At 28.4% G+C, this 16,273-nt stretch overlaps 1 protein-coding gene across 12 annotated transcripts in view; it reads left to right on the forward strand.

The window, feature by feature from the left end:
- The window catches only part of LOC107068855 (growth factor receptor-bound protein 14), a 364,319-nt gene that overhangs the window by 337,423 nt on the left and 10,623 nt on the right, over nt 1-16,273 (forward strand). For all 12 annotated transcript variants that reach the window (XM_089175882.1, XM_089175883.1, XM_089175886.1 and 9 more), the window contains 2 exons: nt 12,580-12,848; nt 16,054-16,147. In XM_089175882.1, coding sequence (XP_089032008.1) covers nt 12,580-12,848; nt 16,054-16,147 — 363 coding nt within the window. The remainder of the gene's footprint in view (nt 1-12,579; nt 12,849-16,053; nt 16,148-16,273) is intronic.

Below are 16,273 nucleotides of genomic sequence, written 5' to 3' on the forward strand. Positions count from 1 at the left end.
AAATTATCTAAGACAAGAGAAAAGAAGTAGTTGGAAACTATCGATCGTGGATGACACATAGGAACCGTGAGCTTAGCTCAGTTCAGCACAGCTCACGTATTCGGGTCGAAGTATTACAGGCTGATAAACGACATCGACTTACTATTCCGATTAACTATTCTCCATCGAGAGATTAACGCATTTACGTCTTCGTCTTTTGCCAAAGATTTATAGTTACGATCCTGCACTATTGCCAATCCTTTCCTACTATTCCTAGATATCATCCTTTTTTTCTTCCCTTTCTCTACTAAACCCCTCCCACCCTCCCATTCTTTCTCATTCATCCTTTTCTCAAGTGTTTTTAATCCTTTTTACATAATCCTCTTATTTTTTTTTTCTTATTTATTTATTTATTTTTAACACTAGATTTACCGATTGAGCCAATTTGACTCATTTCAAATGTTTTTTGATACATGTCTATATAATAATTGAATATTATTTTTCAAAAATATATATAATAAATTATAATAAATGTAATAAATTACGTGTCACGTTGTTTGTTCGCAATGGACTCCTAAACTACTGAACCGATTTGAATAAAATTTTGCACACTGTGTGCAGTTTCATCTAGCTTGAAAGATAGAATAGTTTATATCTCAATTTATAATTGGTATAAGATAATTCGTTGACTTAAAGACGTGTGTATTGGACTGATTGTGAACCACAGCAACGCCTGGCAAGGAACCCCTAGTGAAATATATTTTAATATTAATTCCTATTCTCTATTCAATCTTTCATTTAAACAATGTTTGTTAATCATTTTACAAAATATTGAACAAAATATCCGTTAATGTAATATTACATTTCTTACTTGTATTCTACTTTTACATCTCTGTTTGACTCGATCATATTTTGTTTTCTAATTTATTTATTTATTTATTTTTAATATTCAACTTTCTACAACATGTCCTACTCATCTTCTTCTAATTTATCATCTTTACTTTTGACTTAAATATTTTTATCTTCAAATTATTATTTATTTTTAATATTAAATTTCTTACTCTTCTTCTTCTTCTTCTACGTCATTTTCTTCATCATATTATTTTACCAAATCATTTCAATTCCTTATTTATTTTAATATATCTTTTAACCTTTACTACCATTTTCTTTTCATTTCATCATCCTTTTTTATTTCATTCTCATATTTTCTTCTTCCAACCTATTGTTTTTCCTTACCCCCTAACCCCCTTACCACCTTACCACCTTACCACCCTCCTTTACTATTTTCTTTTACTTTTCTCTTTTGGAATATATCGTCGTTGTTACATGAGCAATGTCAGAGAACATATAACACACACACACACACACATACATATATATATATAACTAGAATAAAAATATAGGAAAAGGAATAGAAAAATGGGATCTAACGCGACTTGCATTCGAAATGCACTTTTCCATGAAAGCAAAACGTGAGCTCTCTCTCTCTCTCTTTCTCTCTTTCTTTCTTTCTTTCTTTCTCTTTTTATGTCTCTCTCTCTCTCTCTCTCTCTCTCTCTCTCTCTCTCTTTCAATGCTGATGGTTCGAGATTTATTTACGATGCTACGAGATATGACGGAATAATAACGTCCATTTTTATATATATATATATATATATTACCCTCCCCCTCACCCTCCCCCCTTTTCCATGTGTTTTATTCCCTTACTTCTATCTCTCTCTCTCTCTCTCTCTCTTATTTTATTTCTTTATCTTTTTCTTTTTATATCTTTACTTACTTTATTTCATGATCTTTTCAGGGTCGCTTCAAGCAAACGTTAGGGGTGGGAGGCAAACGTTGAAAAAGAAAAAGGGGTTTGATAAAACGTTTCAGTTTGAAATAAAATAGAATATATTATATTGTATATGTGTATAACATAATAGTAAATTGTTAGAAAAGTATAATAGATAAGAATTGTAATTATTTTTGTCAAAAATATTTGATATTGTCATTGAAGATTTGATTACAATTTTCATTCAAAATTCTAATACAATTCTCATTCCAAATTCTCATTCCAAATTCTCATTCAAAATTCTCATTTAAAATTCTAACAAAATTTTCTACGAAAATTCTAACAAAATTCTCATTCAAAATTTTGACATAATTTTCATTCAAAATTCTAAGAAAATTTTCATTTAAAGTTTTAACCAAATTTTCATTCAAAATTCTAACAAAATTCTCATTTAATATTCTCATTCAAAATTTTAACAAAATTTTCATTCAAAATTCTGACCAAATTCTCATTCAAAATTCTAACCAATTTTTCATTGAAAATTCTAACTAAATTTGCATTTCTCACAAAATTCAAATGTTTATCATCACACAATCAATTTAATTTTAATAATACGATGACTCTTCTGCTTCTATCTTCTTCTTCTTCTTCTTTGTTTTCAATTTCAAACTATTTTACATTCAATTTTCATCATTCTTCTAACTTTAATAGAAACTAAAAATGGTCAAAACTAATTTTACAAGAGTCTACAATTTATATATTATTACATTTCTATTTAAAAAAAAAAAAACAAATAAAATAGAATATACTTCTAAATAAATATGCTTCCGACCTCGGTAAGAAAAAAAAAAAAAAAACCGAACACAAGGTTAGAAATAAATTAAAAAAAAAAAAATGAAAGCAAGAATTTAAAAAATATATTCAATATATAAATGCACAAAATGAAGAAGAAGTAGAAGTAGAAGAAGAAGAAGAAGAAGAAGAAGAGTGAAAAGGGGGTGGGTGTGTGTGTCGCCGGGTGTTCAACGTGTACGAGTTTGAAGAGAATTTTCGTAACGGGAAGTTTGCCAAGAAGCTTGAACCAATCACGAAACTTTTACTCTATCATTTCTAAGACCTTTCAAAAAGACAAAAAGACAAAAACAAAATATACTACCCTTTCAAGTCTTTCAATTCACCATAAGACACATATAACACACACACACACACACACACACACATTATTCTATCCCATACTTCTCTTATTATTCAAAAAGAAAAAGAAAAATGAATAGAAAAAAGAACCCCTCCTCTCCAAAAAAAAAAACAATTATTAAAAATAGTCAAAATTATTGAAATAAAAATAAGAAACACATAATAAAATTGTACGAATGATTTTATTATGGGATTTTAATTTGTTGAACGTTCATTTGTTTAATTTCCATTCCCATGAACATCAATTTTGATTAAAACTGGGCTGGGTCGAGGGTAGGAGAAAATATTATCGTGAATCGATTAAAACGTGTTAGAACACCCGGTATATACTAGTAATTTGTATACACGTGCATGGTTTGATATACTAGAGAAAGGGGGGCCACAAACATTGAACAAAACTCTCAACCGTGCCATCTCGACTGTTTTCAATGGACAAGAGGGTGGTTTGTAGCGTCAAGGGCACTAGGGTTTACTGGTCTCACCCTCGATAAATGGAGAGAAGAGAAATAGAAGAAGGGAAAAGGGGGAAGGGAGGGAGGTAGGTAGGTAGGTGGGTAGATAGGAAACAAAGTGACCAAAGGGAGATCTGGGAAACCTCCAATGGCCAGTTTCGAAAAGCCCTGACCAACATCGATCGAATTATAACCATGGTTACTATTTCTCCTCTAAAATCCCTAGCATCTCTAGCATCCCTAGCATCCCCTCACCTTTCTCTATTTTCTCACTTTGTCATATAATATTAAACATATTTTTATTATTATTATTATTATTATTATTATTTGTGACAAAAGTTTGACAAATATTTTCTTTATATTCTTCTTAACATTCACGATAATTTGTTTATTTAAATAAATAAATAAATAAACTATTTAATAAAATGTTTATTAATACAAAATCTAAATGAAATAAAAATAATAAAAAATAAAAAATTAAATTATAATATTACTCAATTCATTTTAATATATTATTATAATTATAATATTAATATAAATATATGTATATGTATAATATAATACATTTAAAATAATAGAAATATATTAATATTAATATAATATATTTATGGCATATTAATTTAAAAAATAAAATTTATTAAAAAAAAAAAAAAAAAAAGACGTAAGTGTCACACGTTGTTATAACTTTTTCAAAAAAAAATAAATAAATTGTTAAACAACAACAACAACAAAAATTTCACATTATCCTTCGACTACTTTTAAAAATTTTTTTTTTTTTTGTTACACGAATAATATTCTACGCGTTTTTATTCTTTTTTTAATTAAATATTATTATTATTATTTTATATTTTTTTCTTTCTCTTTTCAACAAAATGTTGGAAACGTTCAACTTCAGCTTTTTTTTTCTTCTTCTCTACTACTATTCTCACTTTTTTTTTTTTTGATAACGAATCAATATTGGTTTTTAAAAAATCTATATCTATATATATATATGTATAGACGAGTTAATATTTTTTTTTCTTTTTTTTTTAACCAATAAAACTTTGTTAAACCATCGTTCTCTCTCGTCAAAGGAAAAACCAATTTTTGTTCTTTTTTTTTTTTTTTTATTACTCTTTCCTCCTTTTCTCCCTCTCTCTCTCTCTCTCTCTCTCTCTCTCTCTCTCTCTGTCTCTCTCTCTCTCTCTCGTTATTCTCATTCGAGCGTTAACTTAAAATACATTGGGAAAAGCGAATGAGTACGAACGAACGTCGTCGAGGTTTTTTTTGATCGAAAGAGAAAAAGAAATAGAGAAAAATATAGAAGTAGAAAAAAAGAGAGAAAGAAAGAGAGAAAGAGAGAGAGAGAAAGAAAGAGAGAGAGAGAGAGAAAGAGAGAGAAAAAAACCAGTCTCGGAAAAAACGCATGTTGTAAATTTATTCGCGTGAACTTTACTGCAAAAGGACTAATTGCTTTGACCGTTTTTGGCTAAGAGAGAGAAAGAGAGAGAAAGAGAGAGAGAGAGAGAGAGAGAGAGAGAGAGATACACATAGTGAAGAGAGAGATACATAGAGTAAAAAAAAAAAAAAAAGAAAAAAGAATGAAAGAACGGGGTCGAATGTAATTACCTTCACCAAAATTACAAACGATTATTATGTTACGTATATTACATGTATTACGTGTATTACTTAGAAATAGTCAATTTTAATTTACAAAATCCTAATTATAATTATAAATATAACATAAAGACAAATTTAAACAATCTTTTGAAATAATTCTGTTTTTGTTTTTTCCTAATAAAAATAACCAAGCAACGTATTCTCCCCAATTTAGTCGAATTTTTTTTGTTTTTATAATTCAAATTTGGGGTGTAATTCACACGTTTACTGAGTGTTAAAAAAAAAATATTATACGAAAAAGAAAATTAAAAAAAAATAAATAAATAAATAAATAAATAAACAACGGGGAGAAAAAATTAACAAAATTAATTTAACAATAAAAATGTAATAAATATAATTAAATAACAAGTTAAAGAAAGAAAGAAAGAATGAAAAAAAAAAAAAAAATGATAAAAAGAAGAAGAACACTAAGAGAAAAGAAATTGTTCTTATTAATATTTATAATCATAATTACTTTACTTTTGGATCACTATCATCATCATCATCATCATCATCATCATCATCATCATAATCAATACTATCACAAATTTCATCATAATCGTCATCATTATCGTCATGTGTAATAAAAAAAAAACACCTTATTATTGAGTAAAGTGCATTAGAGAAAAAAAAAACATTATATTCGATTCTAAACATGACGAACTTTAACAAAGTGGGAGAATAGAACGAACCAATGAACGCAACTAACAACGCACGTGCTAGAAAAAGAAAGAATCAGAAAGAAAGAAACGCACAGAGAGAGAGAGACAGAGAGAGACAGAGAGAGAGACAGAGAGAGAGACAGAGAGAGAGACAGAGAGAGAGACAGAGAGAGAGACAGAGAGAGAGACAGAGAGAGAGACAGAGAGAGAGACAGAGAGAGAGACAGAGAGAGAGACAGAGAGAGAGACAGAGAGAGAGACAGAGAGAGAGACAGAAAGAAAGAAACACAGAGAGAGAGAGAGACAGACAGAGAGAGAGACAGAGAGAGAGAGAATAGAATAAATGTAAGAAAGAAAGAGAAAAAGAATCATATATATATATATATATATATATATATATATATATATATATATATATATATATATGTATGAGTATGTATCTAAGGGGAGAGAGAGAGAGAGAGAGAGAGAGAGAGAGAGAGAGAGAGAGAGAGAGAGAGAGAGAGAGAGAGAGAGAGAGAGAGAGAGAGAGAGAGAGAGAGAGAGAGAGAGAGAGAGAGAGAGAGAGAGAGAGAGAGAGAGAGTCTCGTTACGCCACGGTCACTGACTTTGTAACAGCGAATGCGTTTTAACGACTCGTAATAACTTGAGGAGCGTAAACGAAAGGAGGATTTACAAAGCGATAAAACGACGCACAAAAGAGAAAGAGAGAGAGATAAAGAGAGAGAGAGAGAGAGAGAGAGAGAGAGAGAGAAAGACGATTGCATATATTTTTTTATTTTCTCTTTCTATTTCTATCTCTATACACAGGGTGAACAAAGAATTGATCGTACAAATGAGGTCAAAGTTGATTCCAACGATTCAATTGTGAACAATTTTTTATTCAAATTTTTTATTATTATTATTATTATTATTATTATCTGTTTGATTTTGATGAAAGTATCGTTTAGGATATTGATTATCAATTTTATGTGATATTTTTTTTTTTTTATTAATGAATAGATTGATTTAATATTAATTTAATATATTGAGTTGTTGAGAATGTAATTTTTTATTAGGTTTTTCTCTTTTGTGAAAATGAGAGAGCAATGTTCATTTCAAGATTAAACCTAGGTTTTTTTTTAAGTGAACTTAAACAGTTGAATTTGATAAATTTAACTTCTCATCTATATCCTCACCTGTTGTTATTTGCCAGTTTGCATGAAGAAATGCCATTATTGTGTCAGAATAAAAAATGAATTTAATTTCTAAACAATTTACTAATATTCATCGATTGGTTTGACTTTGTTTTTTTTTTTTTAAGACACTGTACATTTAATTAATTTGTGAGTATAGTTTAGAAATGAATAATGTGATTTTTCTATTTTTCATTTCATCATTTGAATTATGATAATTAATTGTTGACCTGATTATTAAATACAAATTTCGTATGTTCACCCAGTAGATATTTTTCTGTCTTTATTCATTAGAATCTTTCTCAATAGAGCATTTGAAAGCCGCGCCCAAAATGCGTGGGTTAACAGCTTCGTATAAACGTGCCATGAAAGATTGAACGAGAATAGAATAAGAAAGATTGAGTGAGAAAAAGAATAAGAATAAGAAAAAAGAAAAAAAGAAAAAAGAAAAAGAGAAAAAAGAAAGATTGATTACAATTTTCTTTCTATCTTGTCTCTCATTCGAGGATAACCTGTGTGAGAATCCGTTCGAGAAAGAACGAAAGGAATCAACGAAAGAACGAATGAACTAGCTAGGCTAGGCTAGGCTAGGCTAGGCTAGCTAAGCTAGCTAAACCTAGCAAGTTACCTAGCTAACAAGTTGGTTGTTCTGTTCTGAACTGTTCTGTTCAGTTCTGTTCTGTTCTATTCTGTTAAATTGTGTTGTTGTATTGCGAGATGAAGGCGAGGTCGGGACACCATTTTCTTTGTGAAATACATAGGTGCACACGCCTTCTTTAAGTAAAACGTCCTTTCTTTTTTTCCAAGTTTCTCTATAATTACTATTATTATTATTATTATTATTATTTTTTAGTTTTATTTTAATAATTTTTTTTTCATGTGTTTCTTAAGTACATTTTAAAAATAAAAAAAATAAAGGAATAATTATGATAATTAAAATATCGTACATTTTTACAAATATTGTTTTACACTTTCTATAAATTTAATTTATATAAAATATTTCAATAACAAAATATAATTTTAGAATTTTAATTTACATAAAAAATATTATAAATTTATAAATTGCGAAATATAAATTTACAATTTTCTAATTTTATTATTAATTATAAAATTAATATAATATATCAATAATAATATAATATAAATATTTATTTGAATTATAAATTAATAAAATATAATTTATATAATTTTAATTTACATAAAATATCAATTACGAAATATAATTTATATAATTTTAATTTACATAAAATATAAATTACAAAATATAATTTATATAATTTTAATTTACATAAAGTATAAATTACAAAATATAATTTATATAATTTAATTTACATAATATATAAATTTATAAAAATTACAAAATATAATTTATATAATTTTAATTTACATAAAATATCAATTACGAAATATAATTTATATAATAATAATTAACATAAAATATAAATTTATAAATTACGAAATATAATTTATATAATTTTAATTTACATAAAATATAAATTACAAAACATAATTTAATAATTTGTATTTTTTATACTTTTAATTACAAATTTCGTCAATAAATAATTGCCTAATTTTTTTAAACAACCATTCAACTTTCTTTCAAATATAACATTGACTCATCAAATATAAAACCATTAATAATATAATATAAATATATATTTAAATTATAAATTATCCTACAATTATTCTTCCTATTATTATTATTATTATTATTATTATTATTATTATTATTATTAATTGGCATTAAAAACTCGAAATTTCATTATACTACTTCTTTATACTTCAAATATTAAATTAATTCCTCAAATATAACCCATCATATGATATAAATAATTATATTAATCGTTTAAAAATCATTTTTAACAAGCTAATAATACCACTCTTCCCAGTAGCCCTGAATAAATCAAAAAAAAAAAAAACCACAAATCAAACAAAACAAAATCAACATCTTACCAAGTATCTTACAGTACAACTCAATAGATAATCATCTTCATCTTATAAGATTAAAAAGATCTATAAAAGTACGTGTGTAGATACAGAAAAATTCTTCGAATCTATGATAGATCGTAGAAACCTACGGTGTATCTTTCACTAACAGTGAACTAGCAATGATAACGGGTCCTACAACAGTCAGTCGTCTACCAATCATGGAATCACAACATAACACATCAACACACCATACCATACCATACCATACCACACCACACCAACATAAAAGAAACCAACGACGACGACAACGACTATGGTTGGGTACCGCAACGGGGAAAATAAGAAAATCTACGGGGCACATACGAGTTATTGCCAGAAGAGGACCGATAAATTGTCGTTGCAATCGTTCCTTGGCTTACACCAGAACCATAATTTATGATCGTTTCATGGGGGGGGGGAGCAAGGAAAAGGGGAAGGGAGGGAGGGAGGGGGAGGAGGGTTAAGGGGAAGAAGAACACGAGCAGAAACGCTTCTGCCGTTACGTCGTATTTATCCTTCGTGGTTATCCATAGAAAATGGTAGAGGAGATATAGAAAAATAAAGAAAATCATCCCCCTAACGTTGCATCTTCTTCTTCTTCTTCTTTTATCTTTCAACTTTGCTTTCAGTTACAGATATAATATATATGATTTTACAGTAATAGGAATTTGAAATCTTTTATTTCTGTCAACATTAAATTATAGATAAAAAAAAAAAACAAATTGTATCAAATGCTATCAAATTATTTCTATCTTTGACAAAAGAAACATGGGAAGAAATTCAACAATCTTTTATCTAAAAAAAAAAAACAAACAATATTTAACTCTTTGAATGGGTGAATACATACTTTTAACTTAAAATGTTTTGTACGAACGAAATAATTTATTAAATTAATTTATTATCAATACGTTGAGCGCCATGCTCATTTTTAAGGAAGCTACCGTCAGGCCACGCGTTTCGCTTAGAAGCACTGGGGGGGTATTGTAGGATCCCATTGTTTTTTATCGTAGTAGAAACTTTTATTATGTTACTTTATATTTTTATCATATTTTAATGAAATCCATTAATTTTGTAATTAGTCAAAATTATGTAAATTTTCAATAAATTTGCTGTAATTCCATAAAAACAGTGTATCATGTTATAGGCTGTCAGTCATAGATGACTGACGTGGCCTAAACGTAGTCTAATGTCAGTCATAGATGACTGACGTGGCCTGAACGTAATGTCTAATGTCAGTCACCGATGACTGACGTGGCCTGAACGTAATGTCTAATGTCAGTCACCGATGACTGACGTGGCCTGAACGTAAAGTCTAATGTCAGTCGCCGATGACTGACGTGGCCTGAACGTAAAGTCTGATGTCAGTCACCAACGACTGACGTGGCCTGAACGTAAAGTCTAATGTCAGTCACCAACGACTGACGTGGCCTAAACGTAAAGTCTAATGTCAGTCACCGACGACTGACGTGGCTAAGTGTTGCTGTGGCTCACAATCAGTCCGATACACACGTCTTTAAGTTAACGAATTACCTTATACCGATTATAAATTAAGATATAAACTATCCTATCTTCCAAGTTGAATGAAACTGCATACAGTGTGCAAAATTAGATTAAAATCGGTTCAGTAGTTTAGGAGTCTATTGCGGACAAACAACTTTATATATATAAAGAAGATAATAAATTATATTTAATAATTGAAGTCTCTCTCTTTCTGATGTATAATTCAAAAAATTAACACTATAACGACCGGTGGCTACACGTTGGTGCATAGTGTTAATATAAACATTACATTATTTTACATGAATATTAACAAACACGTATACCTATGCGTATATTTGTCCTAGACCACTCTGATAATTTTTAACAGACGCATATATGCGTTTATAGCACTCTAAGTTTGTTAAAAACGAACAAGAAATATGTGTGTAAATAAAATAAAATAAAATAAAACAAAAAACAAAACAAAACAAAAATAGAAAATAAATAAAGATAAAAGTAAAATATTTTATCTTGACCAATTAAATGCAATTACATTTGTCTCAAGTGGATATATAAAAAAAAAAAAAAAAAAAGGAAAAAAGGAATAAGAAAATAAGAAGAAGAAGAAGAAGAAGAAGATAGAAAAAGATAAAATAAAATTTATAATCCTTTAATTTTCGTTGAAAAACAATTGGTTAACACTTTTTACGAACCATACTAATACTTATAACCTACGTATATGCTATTTTATTTCTCAAAGGTACCATAGACGACGAATAAATTACGTATTCACGTGCAATGGCTCGTAAAAGAAAGTAGGAACCCCCTTATTCCTTTACAATAAGTTTCCAAAGGAAAAGATCTCTTCTCTTTCTCTCTCTCTCTCTCTCTCATTCGTAAACTTCTCTTCCTCTTTGTTTATATACCATATATATATATAAGGTTTTCGTTAAATACGTTTTCAAACCTTCCTCTCTCTCTCACACACTCTCTTTCTGTCTTTCTCTTTCTCTTTCTGTCTGTCTGTCTGTCTGTCTGTCTGTCTCTTTCTTTCTGTCTTTTTCTTTTTACTTTTTCGAATCTTGTCGAATAATCCGAGCGTAGGTGTAGTTAAGAGTAGGAAACGTCTTCCGTGTCATTCGTTCGTCGATTTAACAACCTCTTCTCTTTTCTTTCCTCTTTTACACCGAATGGAAGAAAAGAAAGAGAAGGAGGAGACGAGGAGGAGAAGAAGAAGAAGGAGGAGGATCTTTCTATCCACCTAAAGTAGTCCTACAGCAAAACCATGTCAAACTCATTTTTGGGTTCTCGTTTAAGAGAGTTAATTTATCGTTCACATACTATGTTGAGAGAGATAATCATCTATATGTGTATATGTTTATACGTTTGTTTGTATGTATTTTTGACCTTTTCAGATTATTCAACGATTCGAAAACGTTCTTTCTTTTTTTTTATTTCTTATTCTTTAGTTTTTTTTTTCTTTCTTTTTTTTTTAACACCTACCCACACTTTAATATTCTTAAAACAACAAATAAAATGATATACATCTATTGAAAAATAAAATTAAATTAAATTAAATCAAATGTGTCATATTAATTTTTTTGTTCTTTTTAATTGAAATATTAATTATTTAAACATACACACGTACGTACATAAAATAAAAAAATAAAAAAAATGGTTAATAATAAATTTACACACCCACACTTTAATGCTCTAAAAACAAACAATAAAATGATACCTTTTGAACAATAAATAAAATAAAATAAAATATATAATAATATAATAATATATAAATATAATTATAATAATAAAATAAAATACGTCATATTTCTAATAAAAATATTATAAACTTACATACATAAAGAAAAAAAATAAAAAAATGGTTAATACTAAATTTACACACCCCCATACACTTTAATTTTCACAAACAATTTTTTTAATTTTCTACTGAAACAAATAAAATAAAATAAAATAAAATATACCAAATATTTTCTTTTTAAATAAAATATTATAAACATACCTACATAAAAAAATAAAATAAAAAAAAATGGTTAATAATAAATTTACACACACCCATACACTTGAATTTTCACAAACAATTTTTCTAATTTTCTACTGAAACAAATAAAATAAAATAAAATAAAATAAAATATGTCAAATATTTTTTTTTCTAATTGAAATATTATGAACATAAATATAAAAAAAAAAAAAAAAAAAACTGATAAATAATAAATTGATGTATTTTGTATTTGTTTTAACAGGAATCAGTGAGATCCCGTGTAGCAATGGACTTTACTGGTAGCGTTGGTAGGATAGTTGAAGATCCAAAGGAAGCAAAGGACATAGCCGAGAGTGAAGGTATAATCTGGCGACGAAGATGGAGGCCTTTTTCACGTACACCATCAGGCTGTGCAATGGTCAGGCTTCATGGTCTTGATGGTGGTATACACGTTCTCCAACCTTGGTTTCATGGTGGCCTCAAAAGGGATATCGCGGCTGCCATTATTAGGGATCATGGCTCGGTTGATGGGTAAGAAATTATTTCTGTTTTTTTTTTTTTTTTTTTTTTTTCATTTCAATTATTCTCTTTCATCTCAACAAAATGATACTTTACTTACTTTTTTTCTTTCTTTATATCACGATAAATAAATAAAACAAAAAAAACAAAAAAAAGTATTAAAAAAATAATAGAAAAATTAACAATGGTTGGAAAATTTTAATTATCACAATAACATTTGAATTAAATGTTAATTAATAAATAATTGATAAATCAACGAATTTATTAATTATTTATTTATATATAATAATTTATTATTACTATATACATTTATTTTATATTTTATTTATATATATATATATATATATATATATATATATATATATATTTTTTTTTTCTAATTTAAAATTTACATTAATTTATATATAATTTAATTTGATAATTCAATTTATACATTATTTTTATTTTATATTTTTATTATTTAATAATATTATTAATATTTAATAATAATATATAATAATTATTTATTAATAAAGCTTACTACGTAAAACACCATGAATTATATTTTTTTCTTCTTATCATTCGTGTAAGATTAAAAAAAAAGAAAGAAGGAACATTATAAAAATCTTGCCACGTCTATTTAATAAGGGTTAGTATAATAAATCTTTAACAACGATTGTCATCATTGAGATTGCTTCCCTTTTCACTTTTCTTCTTATTACGTTTTGAATAACCAGTCAACTCTCAGAAAGAGAGAAAGAGAGACAACCTTACAACTGTCTTTTACCCTTTCTAAAGGAACAACCTACTTTAAGATTCTGCGAGAGATTTAAACACTTTGGTTACGTCATGAATTAATTCATTTTCACTTTGTTATACCATTTTCTTTCTTTATTCTTTCATTTCCTTGACCTTGATTTCTTTCAAAAGCAAAATTAAGAGAATTCTGAGATAGGTGTTTAATTAAGGACACTTTAACTTACATTTGTAACATTTTAGGTACGTCTTTTCATCTTTTTTCTTTGATTTTGACTTTCTCACTTTTTTCTCTCTTCTTTTCTCTTTTTTCTTTTTTTTTCTTTTTTTCATTTAAGTATTGTTAGGTAACGTAATCGAGCGCACAACGATCACGTAGTTTTATCCTCTCTCGGTTTGCCCGTCCGCACGAAGCTTCGCATAAATTTGCATAATCTCGTATCTTCGTGGAACGAAGCGAGACACGAAAGAAAGAATGAAAAGAAAGAATGGAAGAATAAGAAAAAAGAAGAAAAAACTATATAAAATAAGTGAGAAAGAGAGAGAAAGAGAGAGAGAGAGAGAGAGAGAGAGAGAGAGAGACATATTGACGCCTTTAAAAAAAAAAAAAGGGAAAAGATTAGAGAGAGCATTCGCTCGGAAATGATTGGCCTCTTTTATCATTGTCTCTATCTATCACTAGTTTTCTTTTTTTCTTTCCTTTCTTTCTTTCTTTCTTTCTTTCTTTCTTTTCTTTTTATTCTATCTTTTCTTTCTCCTTTATTTACTCTATTTTTTTACTCTCTACAAGCACCAACATTCCTTAATTTTTTTTTTTAATTTCGGTTCAATTTGCAAAATCAATTCTAATTTAAAAAAATAAAAATAACATTTATAATAATAATAATTCTTCTATTTTATTTTCTTCTCATAGAGTCATCTAATTATTCTTTCACTATTTTTAATAATTAATATTTTAATTATTTAAATACAATAGTTAGTCGCAACAAATTAGATACCAAAGTATGAGATATATCTTTATACAGAGTGATCTGTAACTGGTGATACAAGCAAGCGTAAAGAGAGTAATTCTACATAAACAGAAAGATCGCAAATATACAGTAAGAATTTTTTGTTACAGGCTTTGTTTTCGAAAAAAATCGAATTTGAATTTTAGCCCAGAACACGCGCATACTTGAAAGGATAAGATAAGATAAGATAGTAAAATATTTCTAAAAAGTACGTAGGGCATTTCCAAAATCCGTAGGGCATTTCCAAAATCCGTAGGGTCTTTCCGATAAGTCCGTAGGGTCTTTCCGATAAGTCCGTAGAGTCTTTCCAAAAAGTAGTGAGGTTTAAATTCCAAAAAATAGTGAGGTTTAAATTCCAAAAAGTAGTGAGGTTTAAATTCCGAAAAGTAGTGAGGTTTAAATTCCGAAAAGTAGTGAGGTTTAAATTCCGAAAAGTAGTGAGGTTTAAATTCCGAAAAGTAGTGAGGTTTAAATTCCGAAAAGTAGTGTGGTTTTTTCGATAAGTCCGTAGGGTCTTTCCGAAAAGTAGTGTGGTTTTTTCCGTAGGGTCTTTCCGATAAGTCCGTAGGATCTTTCCGATAAGTCCGTAGGATCTTTCCGATAAGTCCGTAGGATCTTTCCGATAAGTCCGTAGGGTCTTTCCGATAAGTCCGTAGGATCTTTCCGATAAGTCCGTAGGGTCTTTCCAAAAAGTAGTGAGGTTTTATAAAATTTAATTATTTTACATATAATATCAATTCAAATATAAATATCATTTAGTCGATAAAGATCAATCAAGAACAAATTGAATTTGAATGTAAATCATATTAAAATATAACCATACGAAAGAGAGAGAGAGAGAGAGAGAGAGAGAAAATCACGTTATAAATTAATCCGCACTGTATATACTTTTCTACTTCCTTATTTCGCTTATTCGCTTTTCTTATCTTACAATATTCTCTTATCTTATCCCTTACTTCTTCCTATCGTGTAAATGAATTTTATTGTAAAATCAGAATACGGTAACGAAAAAGGAGAAAGAAGAAGATAAACAGAAGATGGAAGAAGAAAGATTGGTGAGAAAAGTTTTACGACTAGTCTCTCTCATTCTCTTTCTTTCTTTCTCTTACTGAAAGTCTTGAGTTTTACGATCTCGTGGTTGCTCAGTAATCGTTTTACGACTCTTTTTCTCTCTCTTTCTCTTTTCATTCTGCCATCCCTTCACAGCATCCTCTTTTTACGACCACACTAATTTATATACCACGATTCGCTTCGGGAGATAGTATAAGAAAGCAAGGAAGGAAGGAAGGAAGAAAAGAAAAGAAAAGAAAAGAAATGAAAAGAAAGGCAGAAAGAAAGAAAGAAAGAAACGAAAGGAAAGAAAAGATTCTCTTGAAGCTTCAAGAGAAGAAGAAGAAGAAGAAGAAGTAGTAGTAGTAGTTTCTCTCGTATTTGCAAGGGTCTGCCAATCACCTGTCTTCTTTTTGTTCCAGAGTCTTCCTGGTTAGAGAGAGCAAAAGCAATCCTGGGGCCTACGTCTTGACTTACAAGTACAGCGACAAGGTCTTTCACGCTCAGATTCAGCCGGTAAGAGAATAAATACTTTCAACTGCACACACACACACACACACACACACGCATACATAGACTCCTACTACTTTGTCATCCATTTAACTGTATAAATATATCAACCCACTAATAATAACAACAATA

Source organism: Polistes dominula, unplaced genomic scaffold, assembly GCF_049000335.1.
Source record: "Polistes dominula isolate Pdom_NZ unplaced genomic scaffold, Pdom_raw_medaka contig_19, whole genome shotgun sequence".
Taxonomy (NCBI): Eukaryota; Metazoa; Arthropoda; class Insecta; order Hymenoptera; family Vespidae; genus Polistes; species Polistes dominula.